The 19,307-nt window shown below is 47.0% G+C and overlaps 1 protein-coding gene across 1 annotated transcript in view; it reads right to left on the bottom strand.

Annotated features, from left to right (window-relative positions):
* CLCN7 (chloride voltage-gated channel 7) overlaps positions 1–19,307 on the bottom strand; it is a 149,525-nt gene that overhangs the window by 95,086 nt on the left and 35,132 nt on the right. Inside the window, exons 2-8 of the mRNA XM_063934803.1 lie at positions 5,973–6,044; positions 5,258–5,326; positions 4,687–4,752; positions 2,968–3,100; positions 1,789–1,898; positions 1,603–1,683; positions 1,261–1,323 (exon numbers count right to left, since the gene is read on the bottom strand). Of these exons, the coding sequence (XP_063790873.1) occupies positions 1,261–1,323; positions 1,603–1,683; positions 1,789–1,898; positions 2,968–3,100; positions 4,687–4,752; positions 5,258–5,326; positions 5,973–6,044 (594 nt within the window). The remainder of the gene's footprint in view (positions 1–1,260; positions 1,324–1,602; positions 1,684–1,788; positions 1,899–2,967; positions 3,101–4,686; positions 4,753–5,257; positions 5,327–5,972; positions 6,045–19,307) is intronic.

Raw genomic sequence — 19,307 nt, 5'->3', positions numbered from 1 at the left:
ATTGGATTCTGCGTCCGCAATCCACTGACGCAACCACAAGGCCCTGCGTGCCGACACCGCCATGGCAGCCGTCCTGGCATTAATATTCCCTATCTCCTTGAGGGAATCACAGAGGACCCGCGTAGAGTCCTGAATGTGCTTCAATATGGTGACCATAGTAACTAAGGGCATATCCCCCGAGAGACCACCCTGAATTTGAATGGCCCAAGAATTAATTGCATGGGTCATCCAGCAACCCGCAATAACCGGTCTTTGTAAAAGGCTGTCCGCAGTATATATAGACTTTAGGGTAGTCTCTATTTTCCGATCCCCAGGATCCTTCATGGAAAAAGAGCCGGGACAGGTAGCACCGCCTTCTTAGACAGGCGAGAGACAGACATCCACCCCAGGGGGTTCCTCCCAAAATTTTCTCCCTTCAGGAGAAATTTTTTGGACACTTGGAATTTTTTGTCTGGATTTTCCAGGCCTGTTTGAATAAGTCATCAAACTCTGGAGAATCAGGGAAAGTGACTTTTGGCTTATTTGGCACAAAGAAAAACGACTGCTGAGATGCAGCATCCTCTAGGGGGAGCTTTAACACCTCCCTTATAGCCAAAATGAGGGGTTCAATACCCTGGGCAGAATCAGGATCCTCACTACCAGGATCCGGGTCATCCCCATCATCCGGTATATCATCATCTGTATCAGACAGCAGTGCAGGTACACCACGCTCCTGGGGACCTGCATGGGAAGGGGGGAGGGGGGCTAAATCTGCCACAGCTTGTTGCAGTAGCTGAGTTTTCTGAACATTAGCAGTAAGCTGGGATGACATATCAGACATCAAGGTTTTAAGAGACCCTAACCAGTGGGGCTCTGTACCCTCTCCCCAACCTCTTCACTAAGTTGGGATGATTGACTACATTGCTAACAGGAGACAGAGTCATTAGATAATGGAGAGAATCTGGTGTGACAGATACTGCACAGTTTACCCATATTTCACAGTAAACACAACGTACACATATACACAGACAGTACTAATGCAAGCCTGCCCTAATTGAATATACCCCTATATGTATCACACAATAAAAATAAAAAAAAAAGAGAAGAGAATATGGATACGTGATAATGAAAGTAAACAGTGTGGTTTTGGATGGGGCGGACAGGTCCTCACTACACTGAAATGAAGGGATACGTTGCGTTGACTTATTTACTTTCATTAGTAGAGGGGAATTCTAGGGATATGGAGATGAAGAATAAAAAAGAGCGGCTGATCCCACTGACCTTTCCCACTGCCAGTCCTCCTGCTACAGACATTATGACACCGCACACCTTTATCACAAGGGTCTGCAAACACAACAGATGTTTAGATGAAAGGGATACAGTATGCAGGGTCAGAGAAAACAGCAAAGACGGGGTACCCCAGGCGGTATGCAAGAAAGTCCCCCAAGCATAATTAGGCAATGGGCTTGTTAGAAATATTGCAGTATTGCAGAGAGATACTATACATTGCGCAATAATTTCATTGCCCACTGCTACAGATATATATATATATATATATATATATATATATATATATGTGTAGCTCTGCGATGCACCATTACACAAACCATGATCGCCACATACCTTAAGCCTCACTACATGAGGAATCTTCACACCATTTAGGAAACACTTAATTTGGGGGATCCCACTCCCAGCTGCCACAGGCTGGAACCAGGAACAGAAATTAGAGATGAAACAACAAAAAATGATTAAAGTGAAACGGTCACAAAAGTGTTATTAAGCAGAATTCGATTATATCCTTATATTTACCTCTATGAAGGCGACTAGCAGGGATCCAATCATAACAATGGCAGCATTTAGGGTTACCCAGAGCAGCAGTGAGAACGACAGTCCTCCCTTTTCTGTGAATTTGTCAATATCTTAAAAGATTTTAGTTAAGAAAACTGGCAGATAATAGTGAGACTTGTCCCCAGGGGTTCACTACGATATGCCGGCGGTCGGGCTCCCGGCGACCAGCATACCGGCGCCGGCTTACCGACAGTGTGGCGAGCGCAAATGAGCCCCTTACGGGCCCGCTGCGCTCGCCACGCTACGGGCGAGCTACACTATATTATTCTCCCTCCAGGGGGGTCGTGGACCCCCACGAGGGAGAATAAGTGTCGGTATGCCGGCTGTCGGGCTCCCGGCGCCGGTATGCTGGTCGCCGGGAGCCCGACCGCCGGCATACTGAAGACCACCCGTCCCCAGTACAGTACTGACTGGACAGGGAGATGCTGTTCATGTGTGACTGTGTCAGTGAGGACAGAGCTGCATGTGACAGGGAATGGAGACAGCAGGAAGCCACAGACAGAGTTATATAGTGAAAGGAGCAAGGTCCCGGCAGCACAGAGTATATCAGGAAAGAGTGATGCGTCAGTGAGTACAGGGCTACATGTGACATAATGTGAGGAGGGGAATGGAGGCAGCAGGAAGACACAGACCGTTATACGGTGAAATCAGCACAGATGGTTCTGATATATAGCTCCTCAAATAGGAATGATATGCTAACACCTGTAGAAGTTCATACAGCCAACTTGTTCCTTCAGCTCACATTGATTACTGGTCATAATGAAGACCTCCAGAGCAGGTCATGTTTGGACACAGTGAGCACAGTGCACTTGGAAGTATAAGCAGAGGATATCTGACCCGCTGGCATGGCCCATACGGACACAGTATGGTCTCACCCACCTCTGCACTAGACAAAGATTGACTTATACATACTCTACCAACTGTCCAACCAAGACCACTTGCGTCTCCTCCATACCTTTATCTTTCTTTCTGATTAGCAACCAAAGGAAAAGAAAAACTTGTGTTTTTGTCCAAAACTAGGAGGCAAATTCTACTTCCCCCACATAAAAAAATACTTTAATATAACTGAGCCCCCAGTAAAACACCCCTAAAAAGCAGAGGCAAGAGATTGAAACGTAATTAGTCACAATGGAAGGATACTGTTTTTAATGACTCTGTATTTGACACCCGCCAGTTGCTCCACCATAATGTCGATAAAACAAGCGATGAGCCCGGTGAGAATTCCAATCATGCCGCAAATGACCCAGCGCGTGACCTCCACAGTTCGGAATGCCTGAAGCAGATGCACAGATGTGTTTAGTTAGAGGACAAGGGCATTAATGTGGAACAATCATCACATGCAGATGTTCATTACACAATCTCATACAGTGCACTGGATGATAAAGAACTTGTGTGTAGGATTCCAAGACCCCTAAGCTCCTGGCAGTCCAAACTATTGAGAAACCCTTCATTAACCCTCGCACATTTCATGACAGTCACATGCAAAAATCACCAATAACATTTTTATTTTCAAAGGTTTCATCTTAAACAGCAGGCTGAGAACATGTTCCTTCCCTCAGGACCTGACCCAGATACTGCCATACACATGGGAAGATGTAAGAAGCCGTGAAAAGAATAGAGAAGTGAGCCAGTGGAGAAGATGCCTATGGCAACCAATCAGCTTTGAAGTAACATTTATCAAGTGCATTCTATAAATTATACGTAGCAGCTGATTGGTTGCCATGGGCAACTTCTCCACTGGCTCACTTCTCCACCCTTCTCACTGCTTCATACATCTAACCTGCAGTGAGCAATGAGGTTAACGGAGGACCCTAACCACCAGGTTAGTTTTTAAATATTTATCAGTAAAGTGAGGGCACTGAAAGGGTCACCTGGCTGGCCATGTAACAGAGCAATCCTATCTGGTACAGGGTGCTCACCGACTAGTGCAGGCCTGGCCAACCTGTGGCTCTCCAGATGTTGTGAAACTACGCATACCAGCATGCCTTGCCACAGTTTTAGCATTCCCTAATAGCAAAACTGTGGCAAAGCATGATGGGACTTGTAGTTTTACAACAGCTGGAGAGCCACAGGTTGGCCAGGCCTGGACTAGTGCATGAGCCCACATTGGATGAAGCCAGCAACCCTCATAGAATATGGTGGCATTTCAGTGTGTTCTAAAAGGTATCTTGAGGCAAAGGGGTAAATTTACTAAAGCAGATAATTGGTAAGGTCTCCCATAGTAACCAATCAGATGCTGTCTATTATTTTCTAAAAGGCAACAGAGAAATGATAGACAGCATCTGATTGGTTGCAATGGGCAACATCACCAATTCTCAGTTTTAAAAGCTTTAGTAAATTGACTCCAAAGTAAGCGGGTACCGGAGAAGTAAACCCCAGTGGATTTAACCAGTTCTTTCTAAATGCTCACTTTGAGCTCAAGAGACCTGGAGAGCAGGAATTCAATTAATGGACTCTTGTCATTTCAGTTTACACAAATTGCAATTTATATTTAAATGAAAGAAAGAAAAAATACAAGGGGGAGGAGCTGTTGAGGTGGTCTTCAACATGTGGGGTGCATTACAATTAATTTATGTTATTTAAGCAATAGTCATTCAAAATAACCAGGGCAGCAAGAAGGGACAGACTACTGCTGGTTGGTCAATCTGCCAGCACACAAGGCACATGGGGGATATACGCATTTAGTGCCAAGTATGCAATGCAGGAGCACTTAGGCCAGCTTCTGGGGAAAGGGAGGGAATCATCGTGTGTAAAACCTCTTAAGACAAAAAATGAGCTATTGCAAAAGTCACATCAATGTAAATCATCTTAACGGGCAAGACAGTCACAAAACGAAGCAGAAGTAAACGGTATAGTTACCGCGTGATTTATCCTACGCTCCTCTTCCATAAACAGTTGGTTTTCACTATTGTCATAATCCAAACTCTGTAAATACAAAGAATCAACATTGTACTCATGTCCGAAAATAAAAAAACACAGCTATAATCCCAATATTTGCCCTTCTGCTCCACGGGAGGTTTCTGTCCTCCCAGAGCTCGCCTTAGGAGTAGAGTAGGCCCTTTGAACATGGTGACCAATGCAGTACTAGGGGGAAGGGTCTTCTCTGCTGCCCGGCTCAGGGGAACTTTTCCTTATTTCTATGTTTAAATACATGTTTAAAAAATACGTCAAATTAAATTCAGATTTATTTGGAAAAAGGCAAGAATATCCTTAAACGGTTTGGTTACTAATGCTATATATAGTAAAGCAGGATGGGGGTGGGGGAGGGTCAGTGGATGTCTAGTATGGCAACTGCAGGGCACACGGGCAGCAGTGAGAAAAGTTATCATTGGATCCTCATCCTGGTGTATAACGTACCAGTGCCCACTCCCCCCCCATGTCTGGATGTAACATTGGAAACCTGAGGTCGCTACTGGATAAAGATATGTACCTCATATTTCAGGGAGAGTAGGTTCTCATTATGTGGGATTTCTTTAACGACTGTGGACAGTTCCGTTTCCTATGGAAATAAAGAGTGCGTGTTATAACTTGCATTCAGAATGTAGATCAATTGGCAAATGGCAGTAATTGTACGTTTCTACTGGAGGAAAACCCAGCTCCGTATTAATATACTTGGACATGAAATAAGGAGGTTTCAGTCTTACTTATTGAGCACCTCTACCCACAGATACCGGCAACGGATATAACACTAACACCCCCAACCCCCTAATGCTTTCCTTGTACAATGCACTAGCATCGCTGTGACCAAATAGGGGGTGCACAGACTATCACGCTGACTGTACCTCGACTATCATGGAGCGGCGATCGGCCAGGTCTGCAAAAAAAGCTATAACCACCCTGGTCATGTCTAATACCATGCTAGGTGTAGCCCGTCTCCAGCAATGTGACAGCAGCTAAAGTATGGAGAAAGTGCCATCATGAAGGGAGGGATACTCTGTAGTCAAGAAGTTAATTTCTGATAACATGGACATAAGGTCGGCAGCATGGCGTGAATCTGGTGCCGGAGTCAAAGACGGCAAACCCAGGGCAAAGTCTGCCAGGGTGACCTAGCCATAGAGCTCCTCTATTGCCTAATGAATTACAACCAGAATGATCGGTGAACAAGCCGCTTTTATAAACGGATAAGGATAATGAGCGTCTCTCACCGACTCCTGGTTCTCATCTTCCAGGTCCACGGTACTCAGCTGACCGATGCGGAAAAGGATTGAACTAGAAAACTATGAGAAACAAATATTATACGTGAGATAGAGGAAAAATAAATTCTTATCTTGGACATAGCAGAACAGCTTAACATACGGGCGAGTTAAAGAAGGTTTATCAACGACTTATGGTCATTTGGTCGACAGTCATTAGGTTGACATACACTAGATCCACATGGTCACTAGGTCGACATGAAAAAAGGTCGAGATGGAAAAAGGTCGACATGGAAAAAAGGTTGACGCGAGTTTAATTTTTTTATGGTTTTAACCTTTTTCATACTTTACGATCCACGTGGACTACAACTGGGAACAATAAGCTGCGCAGAGGTAGCGGAGCGAGGCACCTTGCCCAAAGCGAGGGGACACAGTGCACTAAATGGGGTTCCCCATCACTTTACAAAGAAAACGACTCCCAAAATAGTATAAAAACTCATGTCGACCTAGTGACTGTTGACCAATGACTGTTGACCTAAGTCTTGACGACCAAATGACCCATACCCTTATTACAAACATTTATACATAGATAGAGACCATTTGTCTCAGATACCAATGCCATGGGCATTATAGCATTTATGACGGAACATATATTAAAAAAAAAAAAAAAAAAAACTGTAAAACAATTCTACTTTGAAGACCAATTCTTATCAGGGGATCTCTGGGAGGATTATCTGTCCGCATGTAGAGAGAAGATTGTGAAATCAGCACAGAACCTGAAGACTAAGCTGCTACACGGTGGCACACTGGCTAGTAATCCAAACAATGACCATCACAATTCCACTCATGTTTACAAGGGTTTTCCCGATATGCCACAACTGTATTGTGCATTCATGTTATAGGGAATTAGATATGAATGAATACATTTCACTCTCAGGCCACCTTTTTAACATTTCTGCAGCTTAAGATGGGTACACAGTCAAAACTATACAATCCTACCTTCGATGTGATGGTTCGACTTTACGCCCATTCAGGGGTCCCGACCACAGTGCCGATACGCACACACACATCTACGCAATTATACTTACAACCTTCGATCCTTTGCAGCCGAAATATCTAACGACAACATTCATACAAGCGTCCACACTCACAGCGATTGTTCATAAACTTTCTACTGTATAAGGGGCAGGGAAGGGGGTGTGAACAAGCATCCCGGACCAGCCTCGCCATTTGAGGATTGAGTACATTCGCTCGTTTCATATCCTTCTATAGGCACCCAACGCAAGTTATATAGAGTTTACTTGTTTTTCATATAGATCAGCATACAAAAACTGAATCTGTAGACGGAATTGTACATAACCTTGAAGATAATTTTCAGATTGAGGAAACTGGATCACAAAATTCAGAAAAAAAAAACATTCTAATTCAATTCTGCTTTATCCAGTAGAATAAAAATTAGCCGTATCTGCATACGAAATGCTACGTTACGGTATTTTCTAGGAATACACTGTAGCGTAGCAGTTTGTATGCAGATACAGCCACAGTTGTGTATAGAATATAGGCATGCCGCATATCATTTTAATCAGCAAAAGCTGCTTGTGCGTCCTACTCACATTTTATTATGCAAATAAGGGGCATTTTAATGGAAGAAGTTGCATGAAAAGAAGCTTGGCACAACTGAGTCACGCCTAAGGGTCTGTTTAACGTTTAGGGAAGCTAGTTGTAAGAGTTTAATTATGCACGCCCACAGAGGCGGCCCTGATTTTGTGTACAAACTATTGCTTCAACTGTGCTCACCAGGATCAGTTGAAAATTAAACAGTGCCCAAGATGCGATCCTTGGATTAGGCTGATCAAAACATGATCGAAGGTGCATACACAGTCTTACAAGGCCGAAAGAACGGCAAGACAACTGTATACGCGTGTAGGCCACTTTATACTGCAAGTGCCTTGGGCCAACGAAAGCTCTTTGACACCTAAAAGTCTCTGGCAGCTCAGCAGTTCTGTATATAGAGCACACAACACAAATGAGCTACAACCAACAGTGCAGGATGCCGGCTTTACCTAACAAAAGTGATAAGATAAAAGAAAGACTGCCCTTTCAGGCTATTACAGCCCGCAATACACTCACTGGTTACGGATAATTTACAGACCTTAGGAAAATAGCTGACGGGTGAAATAGATTACAAGAAAGAGGAACCAAGATAAAAGTATGTGTTGCTCCACTCAGCATAAAAGCAATGTAAGGCAGAAATATTACAGCATACACACAAACTGAGCTTACATCAACTACACACTATCTGGTAAAGGAAGAGGGGCGTGCTTCGGTCTGGGTCGTACACAGTAGGATAGCGGCTCGCTCAGGGTGCTGAGAAAAATGATAAATTAGTAGCAGAGATACATTTTTCTCATTTTGATCCAGAAAAAAAAAAAAAAAAAAACTTAGAGAAATTTTAAATCCCTCCCCCTCTATAAAAAAAAAAAAAAATTCAATCCTAGCCTCCGCACTGAGCTTACACACAAGGTAGCGTCAAACAGGAACTTTGTGCTCTGCATTTTAAACGGCAATGTCGGAAATGTCCGGTACTCCAGCTGCAATGGAACTACACATACCATCATGCCTTAAGAGCAAAACAGTGGAAGAGCATGTGGGCATGTGTAGTTCCACAGCAGACGAAGTGCTGCGACCCCTGATATACCATATCCACTCATAGCATTGATTTTGGCAGGACTCCTCCCAAATCGCCAAAAGGGTGCGGTTCTGTCAGATTGTACGTCTGATTCGCTGGGCCTGGGTCACAGCTTATGTGTACAACTTTACTTTTAAGTGTTGGGGTTTTGCAATGTACAGACATTAGAATGACGGACAATTACAACAAGGGCATCATTTTGTTAGGAAGTCCTGAAGAGCATTAGGACAAAGTGTTTATGCCACGGGATGGTGAATATTGGTGCAGCCAAATACGGTCTGCCTTTACTGTGCGTAGCTCATGAGCAAATGTTACCGACAGGCTGCCGAGCTGAAAAAAAGACAACGGGCCTAATTCAGACCCTGTCGCTGATGTGCTAAAACTGCTATAAAGCCATTTTTATACATCTGCGCATGCGAGTATGCCGGTACACGCATGTGCAAGGTCCTAAACTGCGCTCTCTTCAGAACGCAGTTTAAGACATGGAGGGGGACAGGAATGGGGCGTCGAGGCTCCATTTAATGGTATGGACAACGGAGGCGTGTACGGACCGTTGCTGGGGTGAGTCGTTGCGCGACATCACACGCAGCAGCTGCGACCCTTAAGATGGTGGATAGCAGTTTGCCTTCGCAGCTAGGCTGCGTAGGCAGAAGGCTACTCGAAACATGCAAAAGCATCGCCACCGTGCAATGCTTTCGCATGTCTGCTGGGAGGCTGGATCCGGCATGCAGGGCGGACTTGCCCTGTGCTGGGCGTCCCCCCGCATGTCAAAGAATTTGATCGTAGATGTGTATTTTTCCGCACATCTACGATCAAGTCTGAATTAGGCCCTGCTCTGCATCCCTTCCCTGCTGCTGCACCATCCTGTCCCTCCTGCTGCTGCCAGCTGCTGTGCCTGTCACTGTATGACAAGCAGCGGCGCTGGCAGCATGAAATGCCTACTGCCCTCCCCTCACCTGTGTGACAGCGGCTGTGTACGGATCAGAGGAGGGGGCGGAGCTACACGGGACAGTAGGGGGCAGAGCAACACGGACCAGGCTGCTGTAGAGAGAGAGACAGTAATTACAGTGGCGGCCAGCCAGACGTAGGTAAGTGGAGGGTGAGAGAGAAGTGTGTGTGTGTGTGTGTGTGTGTGTGAGGTATGTCTGTGCGCATACGCATTATGGACGCTACTACTGGGGGGGGGGCCATTATATGTAAGGAAGCTACTACTACTACTGGGGGGGCATTACGTATAATGACACTACTACTACTTGGGGGGCATTACATGTAAAGACGCTACTACTACGGGGTGGGGGGCATTTTGTATAACGACGCTACTACTGAGGTGGCATTACATGTAAGGACGCTACTACTACAGGGGAGGACATTACGTATAACGACGCTACTACTGGGGGGGCCATTACATGTAAGGTGGGGGGGGTGTATGGTGGGTGGGTGGGTGGGTGTATGTATGTATGTATGTATGTATGTATGTATGTATGTATGTATGTATGTATGTATGTATATATGTGTGTGAGGTATGTCTATGTGCGCACACATTATGGATGCTACTACTGGGGGGGCCATTACATGTAAAGACGCTACTACTGGGGGGGCCATTACATGTAAGGTGGGGGGGGTGTATGGTGGGTGGGTGGGTGTATGTATGTATGTATGTATGTATGTATGTATGTATGTATGTATGTATGTATATATGTGTGTGAGGTATGTCTATGTGCGCACACATTATGGATGCTACTACTGGGGGGGCCATTACATGTAAAGACGCTACTACTACGGGGGGGGGGGGGGGGGTATTACGTATAACGACGCTACTACTGGGGGGGGGGGTCATTACATGTAAGGACGCTGCTACTACTACTACTAGGGGGGGGAATTATGTTTAACGACGCTACTACTACTGTGGGGGGGCATTACATAATAAGAATTTACTTACCGATAATTCTATTTCTCGTAGTCCGTAGTGGATGCTGGGGACTCCGTCAGGACCATGGGGAATAGCGGCTCCGCAGGAGACAGGGCACAAAAGCAAGCTTTTAGGATCACATGGTGTGTACTGGCTCCTCCCCCTATGACCCTCCTCCAAGCCTCAGTTAGGTACTGTGCCCGGACGAGCGTACACAATAAGGAAGGATCTTGAATCCCGGGTAAGACTCATACCAGCCACACCAATCACACCGTACAACTTGTGATCTGAACCCAGTTAACAGTATGATAACAAAGAAGTAGCCTCTTAAAAAAGATGGCTCACAACAATAATAACCCGATTTTTGTAACAATAACTATGTACAAGTAATGCAGACAATCCGCACTTGGGATGGGCGCCCAGCATCCACTACGGACTACGAGAAATAGAATTATCGGTAAGTAAATTCTTATTTTCTCTAACGTCCTAGTGGATGCTGGGGACTCCGTCAGGACCATGGGGATTATACCAAAGCTCCCAAATGGGCGGGAGAGTGCGGATGACTCTGCAGCACCGAATGAGAGAACTCCAAGTCCTCTTTAGCCAGAGTATCAAATTTGTAAAATTTTACAAACGTGTTCTCCCCTGACCACGTAGTTGCTCGGCAAAGTTGTAATGCCGAGACCCCTCGGGCAGCCGCCCAAGATGAGCCCACCTTCCTTGTGGAGTGGGCTTTTACAGTTTTAGGCTGTGGCAGGCCTGCCACAGAATGTGCAAGTTGAATTGTGCTACAGATCCAACGAGCAATCGTCTGCTTAGACGCAGGAGCACCCATCTTGTTGGGTGCATACAAGATAAACAACGAGTCAGATTTTCTGACTCCAGCTGTCCTTGAAATATATATTTTCAATGCTCTGACAACGTCCAGTAACTTGGAGTCCACCAAGTCGCTAGTAGCCGCAGGCACCACAATAGGCTGGTTCAAGTGAAAAGCCGAAACCACCTTAGGGAGAAAATGAGGACGTGTCCGCAGTTCTGCCCTGTCCGAATGGAAAATCAGATATGGGCTTTTGTACGATAAAGCCGCCAACTCTGAAACTCTCCTGGCTGAAGCCAGGGCCAATAGCATGGTTACTTTCCATGTAAGATACTTCAAATCTACCGATTTGAGAGGCTCAAACCAATGAGATTTGAGAAATTCCAAAACTACGTTTAGATCCCACGGTGCCACTGGAGGCACAATTGGGGTTTGTATATGTAGTACACCCTTGACAAAAGTTTGTACTTCAGGCACTGAAGCCAATTCTTTCTGGAAGAAGATTGATAAGGCCGAAATTTGAACTTTAATAGACCCCAATTTGAGGCCCATAGACAATCCTGCCTGCAGGAAATGTAGGAATCGACCCAATTGAAATTCTTCCGTTGGGGCCTTCTTGGCCTCACACCACGCAACATATTTTCTCCAAATGCGGTGATAATGTTGTGCGGTCACTTCCTTCCTAGCTTTAATCAAGGTAGGAATAACTTCCTCTGGAATGCCCTTTTCTTTTAGAATCCGGCGTTCAACCGCCATGCCGTCAAACGCAGTCGCGGTAAGTCTTGGAACATACAAGGTCCCTGCTGAAGCAGATCCCTTCTTAGAGGTAGAGGCCACGGATCTTCCGTGAGCATCTCTTGAAGTTCCGGATACCAAGTTCTTCTTGGCCAATCCGGAGCCACTAGTATTGTTCTTACTCCCCTTTTCCGTATAATTCTCAGTACCTTTGGTATGAGAGGCAGAGGAGGAAACACATACACTGACTGGCACACCCACGGTGTTACCAGAGCGTCCACAGCTATTGCCTGAGGGTCTCTTGACCTGGCGCAATATCTGTCCAGTTTTTTGTTGAGGCGAGACGCCATCATGTCCACCTTTGGTTTTTCCCAATGGTTCACAATCATACGGAAAACTTCCGGATGAAGTCCCCACTCTCCCGGGTGAAGGTCGTGTCTGCTGAGGAAGTCTGCTTCCCAGTTGTCCACTCCCGGGATGAACACTGCTGACAGTGCTATGACATGATTTTCCGCCCAGCGAAGAATCCTTGCAGCTTCTGTCATTGCTCTTCTGCTTCTCGTGCCGCCTTGTCTGTTTACGTGGGCGACTGCCGTGATGTTGTCCGACTGGATCAACACCGGCTGACCCTGAAGCAGCGGTTTCGCCAAGCTTAGAGCATTGTAGATCGCTCTTAGCTCTAGTATATTTATGTGAAGAGACGTCTCCAGGTTTGACCATACACCCTGGAAGTTTCTTCCCTGTGTGACTGCTCCCCAGCCCCGTAGGCTGGCATCCGTAGTCACCAGGACCCAGTCCTGTATGCCGAACCTGCGGCCCTCTAACAGATGGGCACTCTGCAACCACCACAGGAGAGACAACCTTGTCCTTGGTGACAGTGTTATCCGCTGATGCATGTGCAGATGCGATCCGGACCATTTGTCCAGTAGATCCCACTGAAATATTCGTGCATGGAATCTGCCGAATGGAATTGCTTCGTAAGAAGCCACCATCTTTCCCAGGACTCTTGTGCATTGATGTACTGACACATTTCCTGGTTTTAGGAGGTTCCTGACAAGTTCGGATAACTCCCTTGCTTTCTCCTCCGGGAGAAACACCTTTTTCTGAACCGTGTCCAGAATCATTCCCAGGAACAGCAGACGTGTTGTCGGGGACAATTGAGATTTTGGAAGATTCAGAATCCACCCGTGTTGTTGAAGCACTACTTGGGTTAGTGCTACACCGACTTCCAGCTGTTCTCTGGACTTTGCCCTTATCAGGAGATCGTCCAAGTAAGGGATAATTAATACGCCTTTTCTTCGTAGAAGAACCATCATTTCGGTCATTACCTTGGTAAAGACCCGAGGTGCCGTGGACAAACCAAACGGCAGCGTTTGAAACTGATAATGACAGTCTTGTATCACGAACCTGAGATACCCTTGGTGTGAGGGGTAAATTGGGACATGCAGATAAGCATCTTTTATGTCCAGGGACACCATGAAGTCCCCTTCTTCCAGATTCGCTATCACTGCTCTTAGTGACTCCATCTTGAACTTGAATTTCTGTATGTACAGGTTCAAGGATTTCAGATTTAGAATAGGTCTTACCGAACCGTCCGGCTTCGGTACCACAAATAGTGTGGAATAATACCCCTTTCCCTGTTGTAGGAGGGGTACCTTGACTATCACCTGCTGAGAATACAGCTTGTGAATGGCTTCCAATACCGTCGCCCTTTCTGAAGGAGACGTTGGTAAAGCAGACTTTAGGAAACGGCGAGGGGGAGATCTTTCGAATTCCAACATGTAACCCTGAGATACTATCTGCAGGATCCACGGGTCCACCTGTGAGCGAGCCCACTGATTGCTGAAAATCTTTAGTCGACCCCCCACCGCTCCTGAGTCCGCTTGTAAAGCCCCAGCGTCATGCTGATGGCTTTGTAGAACCCGGGGCGGGCTTCTGGTCCTGGGCAGGGGCTGCTTGCTGCCCTCTCTTACCCTTTCCTCTGCCTCGTGGCAGATAAGACTGTCCTTTTGCCCGCTTGTTTTTATAGGAGCGAAAGGACTGCGGCTGAAAAGACGGTGTCTTTTTCTGTTGGGAGGGGGTCTGAGGTAAAAAAGAGGATTTGCCGGCAGTTGCCGTGGCCACCAGATCCGATAGACCAACCCCAAATAATTCCTCTCCTTTATATGGCAATACTTCCATATGCCTTTTGGAATCCGCATCACCTGACCACTGTCGCGTCCATAAACTTCTTCTGGCAGATATGGACATCGCACTTACTCTCGATGCCAGAGTGCAAACATCCCTCTGAGCATCTCGCATATAAAGAAACGCATCCTTTAATTGCTCTAGAGTCAATAAAATACTGTCCCTATCCAGGGTATCAATATTTTCAGTCAGGGAATCCAACCACACTACCCCAGCACTGCACATCCAGGCTGAGGCTATTGCTGGTCGGAGTATAACACCAGTATGCGTGTATATACTCTTCAGGGTAGTTTCCAGCCTCCTATCTGCTGGATCCTTGAGGGCGGCCGTATCTGGAGACGGCAACGCCACTTGTTTTGATAAACGTGCGAGCGCTTTATCCACCCTAGGGGGTGTTTCCCAGCGCGCCCTAACCTCTGGTGGGAAAGGGTATAATGCCAATAACTTCTTAGAAATTAGCAGTTTTCTATCTGGGTTAACCCACGCTTCATCACACACGTCATTCAATTTCTCTGATTCTGGAAAAGCTACAGGTAGTTTTTTCACCCCCCACATAATACCCCTTTTTGAGGTACCTGCAGTATCAGAGATCTGCAAAGCCTCCTTCATTGCCGTGATCATATAACGTGTGGCCCTATTGGAAAATACGTTTGTTTCTTCACCGTCGACACTAGATTCATCTGTGTCGGTACCTGTGTCGACTGACTGAGGTAAGGGACGTTTTACAGCCCCTGACGGTGTCTGAGACGCCTGAGCAGGTACTAACTGGTTTTCCGGCCGTCTCATTTCGTCAACTGACTTTTGTAATGTACTAACATTATCACGTAATTCCATAATTAAAGCCATCCATTCCGGTGTCGACTCCCTAGGGGGTGACATCACCATTACCGGCAATTGCTCCGCCTCCACACCAACATCGTCCTCATACATGTCGACACACACGTACCGACACACAGCAGACACACAGGGAATGCTCTTATCGAAGACAGGACCCCACTAGCCCTTTGGGGAGACAGAGGGAGAGTTTGCCAGCACACACCAAAAGCGCTATAAAATGTATATAAACAACCCTAAAAGGTGTTGTTTTTGTTATATGCGCTTTAAATATATAAATATCGCCAAAATATGCCCCCCTTCTCTTTGTTACCCTGTTTCTGTAGTGCAGTGCAGGGGAGAGTCCTGGGAGCCTTCCTCACAGCGGAGCTGAGCAGGAAAATGGCGCTGTGTGCTGAGGAGAATAAGCCCCGCCCCCTTTACGGCAGGCTTTTCTCCCGGGTTTTGAGATATCTGGCCTGGGTTAAATACATACATATAGCCTCAATGGCTATATGTGATGTATTCTTTGCCATCAAAGGTATTAAATATTGCTGCCCAGGGCGCCCCCAGCAGCGCCCTGCACCCTCCGTGACCGTTCAGTGTGAAGTGTGTAGCAACAATGGCGCACAGCTGCAGTGCTGTGCGCTACCTTCATGAAGGCTGAAGAGCCTTCTGCCGCCTGTTTCCGGACCCTCGATCTTCAGCATCTGTAAGGGGGATCGGCGGCGCGGCTCCGGGACGAACCCCAGGGTGACCTGTGTTCCGACTCCCTCTGAAGCTATGTCCAGTAGCCTAAGACTCCAATCCATCCTGCACGCAGGTGAGTTGAAAATCTCTCCCCTAAGTCCCTCGATGCAGTGAGCCTGTTGCCAGCAGGACTCACTGAAAATAATAAACCTAAAAACTTTTTCTAAGCAGCTCTTTAGGAGAGCCACCTAGATTGCACCCTGCTCGGACGGGCACAAAAACCTAACTGAGGCTTGGAGGAGGGTCATAGGGGGAGGAGCCAGTACACACCATGTGATCCTAAAAGCTTGCTTTTGTGCCCTGTCTCCTGCGGAGCCGCTATTCCCCATGGTCCTGACGGAGTCCCCAGCATCCACTAGGACGTTAGAGAAATAAGGACGCTACTACTGGGGGTGGGGTCATTACGTATAAGGATGCTACTACTGGGGGGCATTACGTATAAGGACGCTATTACTGAGGGGGGCATTACGTGTAACGATGCTACTACTACTGGGGGGGGGGGGGACATTACGTATAAGGACGCTTCTACTACTGGGGGTGCACTACATATAAGGATGCTACTACTACTGGGGGGGCATTATGTATAAGGATGCTACTACTACTGGGGTGCATTACATATAAGGACGCTACTACTACGGATGGGACATTACGTATAAGATGAATAAGATTGTGCTACTGTGTGGCGTAATTTTAAATGGGGGTACTATTGTGTGGCCATGCCCCTTACTTGTGAGACCACACCCCTTTTCCCGGCGCGCACTGACCCTTTGTTGAATATGGGAGGGCACAAATTTATAGTTTGCAGGGGGGTGCCGAACACCCTAGCACCGGCCCTGGGTGACCTGTATGTTTATGTGACCAGACACAGTGATGCGACAGCTGTATTGTGATGGGCCCACTTTAGCACTATGATTGCAGATGGCAGGCAGCCACGCAGACTAGATACAAGCACGCCGGGTCTTATAAAATCAATGCTGTACTCAGTCTGGTCACTCTGCCGACCATGATAACGCTGCGGAGCTACTGTATCTCCAAATCAGTGTGTGCACTGCAAACAAATCTGACTGCCCACTTAGTGCTGGTAAACAGTATAAATAAGAAGCTCTAACTGTAGCCTTCAGGGGGAAAGCACTATATATGCAGTGAAACCGGTTCTGTCACACATAACCTGTCCTACATTCTACGTTGGGAAACAAAATATTCTAGATGTAATCCAAACAGGAAGTCAATTACCAGTCACTTAAACCATGTTTTGGGACACTCTACCACACAGTGTATGTTCAGAGTGGTCACGTAACAACAGCAGCCAACATAAGTGAGCCCTGCAGTCACAGGTTCATGCTACAACTCCTACAAGGGGACTTCCAGGTTCTGAGCCATGTGCTAATTGGGCCACAAGAAAACCGCATCGAACTACCAATGTGTCCTCATACACTTGCCACAGTCGCGCCAAACAGCCCTTTTTTGCGGGCCAGATTATGGTTCTAGCGCGAGTTGTGGAGGACCTGGCAGCTCACTCGCCCCACATGGCGTGTTAAGCCTCGGTGTATGTGGACGCATCTCTTCTACCTTCTCGGTGCAGTACGGAAGGTGTAATGGTTAGCATTACTGCCTCACAGCACTGAGGTCATGGGTTTGATTCCCACCATGACCCTAACTGTGTGGAGTTTGTATATTCTCCCCGTGCTTGTGTGGGTTTCCTCCGGGTACTCCAGTTTTTTTTCCATAATCCAAAAATATACTGGTAGGTTAAATTGTCTCTCAACAAAATTAACCCTAGCGTGAATATGTCTACATCTGATAGGGAATAAGGAGAGTTATGGTAGACTTACCATTGTTAACTCTCTTTCTGTGAGGTACATTGGGTTCCACAGAGAAACATCGGGGTGTAGAGTGGATCTTGATCCAGAGGCACCAACAGACTATAGCTTTAGATTGTACATTGGGGCCTCCTCTGTAACCCTGCCTCCAGGCACTGTGAGCTCAGTTTGGTTAACTAGTCCAATGCAAGAGCAGGTAAAAGAGAAGGTAGATGTTAGTCACATAGAACCACATTCTCACGACAGGAGAAGGGACCAGCGGCTAATGCAAATCCACAGAAGCTAGGTGTGTCAGGGTGGGCGCCCTGTGGAACTCAATGTATCTCGCAGAAAGAGTTAACAATGATACGTCTACCATAACTCCTTTTCTGCAGCAAATTACATTGGTTTCCACAGGGAAACATCGGAGATGTCCTAAAGCAGTTCCTCAAGGGAGGGGACACGCCTTAGCGGGTATGGGAACCTGGCGTCCAAAGGAAGCATCCTGGGAGGTGGAAGTATCAAAGGCATAGAACATAATAAACGTGTTCACAGAGGACCATGTAGCCTCCTTGAACAATTGTTCTGCGGACGCGCCACGATGGGCCGCCCAGGAAGGTCCAACAGTCAGAGTAGAATGGGCATTAATAGCAGCAGGAGCTGGAAGACCAGCCTGTACATAAGCTTGTGCAATCACCATTCTAATCTATCTGGCCAAGGTTTGCTTATTCGCAGGCCAGCCACGTTTGTGAAAACCAAACAAGACAAAAAGGGAGTCTGACCTCCTGGTAGAGGCAGTCCTCACCACATATATACGAGGAGCCCGTACCACATCCAAAGACCGCTCTTTGAAAGAACAAATCAGAAGAGATAAAGGGGGTAATTCAGCAGGCGTTTTTTGCACTGCTGCGACCAGGTAGTCGCCGCCTACAGGGGGAGGGGGTAATCGCTGTGCAGGGGTACGAATGCATGTGCAGAGCTGCACAAACAAAAGTTTGTGCAGTCTCTGCACAGCTTTGAACTTACCCTTCCAGTGCGATGATCCGGCTCGGAGCCGACGTCAGGAAACCTCCCTTCAAGCGGCTAGACACACCTAGGAAACAGTCAGTTGACACCCACAAACAGCTTCTTCCTGTTAATCTTCTTGCGACCGCCGATGCAATCACTTTCTTCGGCCATCCCATGGCTGTCCTGCGCTCCCTGTCACTGGGGGGAACTGGGGTCATTAAGACCCGATCGCTGCTGTACGTTTTCGTACAACAGCTATCAGGATGAACTGCACATGCACCGGCGCCACAAAAGCGCAGGCGCAAGGCCCCGCCAGTGATGGGGAACGCCGGACTGCGACGGGATGGACAAAAAGCGATCGCACCGGCGATCGCAAGAAGATTGACAAGAGGAGGCTGTTTGTGGGAGTCAACTGACCGTTTCTAGAGAGTGTCTGTGAAAACACAGGCATGTCCAGGCGTTTGAAGGGAGGGTTCCTGACGTCAGCTCCGACCAGGATAATCGCAGCGGCTGAATAAGTCCTGAGCTGTGCAGAGACTGCACAAACTTGTTTGTGCAGCTCTCTGCACGAGATCGCACCCCTGCACAGTGACTACCCCCTCCCCTTGTAGGCGGCGACTACCTGATCACAGGGATGCAA

The sequence above is a fragment of the Pseudophryne corroboree genome, chromosome 7, assembly GCF_028390025.1.
Source record: "Pseudophryne corroboree isolate aPseCor3 chromosome 7, aPseCor3.hap2, whole genome shotgun sequence".
Taxonomy (NCBI): Eukaryota; Metazoa; Chordata; class Amphibia; order Anura; family Myobatrachidae; genus Pseudophryne; species Pseudophryne corroboree.
Note: the sequence above shows the minus strand (reverse complement) of the source record. Positions and strands in the feature narration are given on the sequence as shown.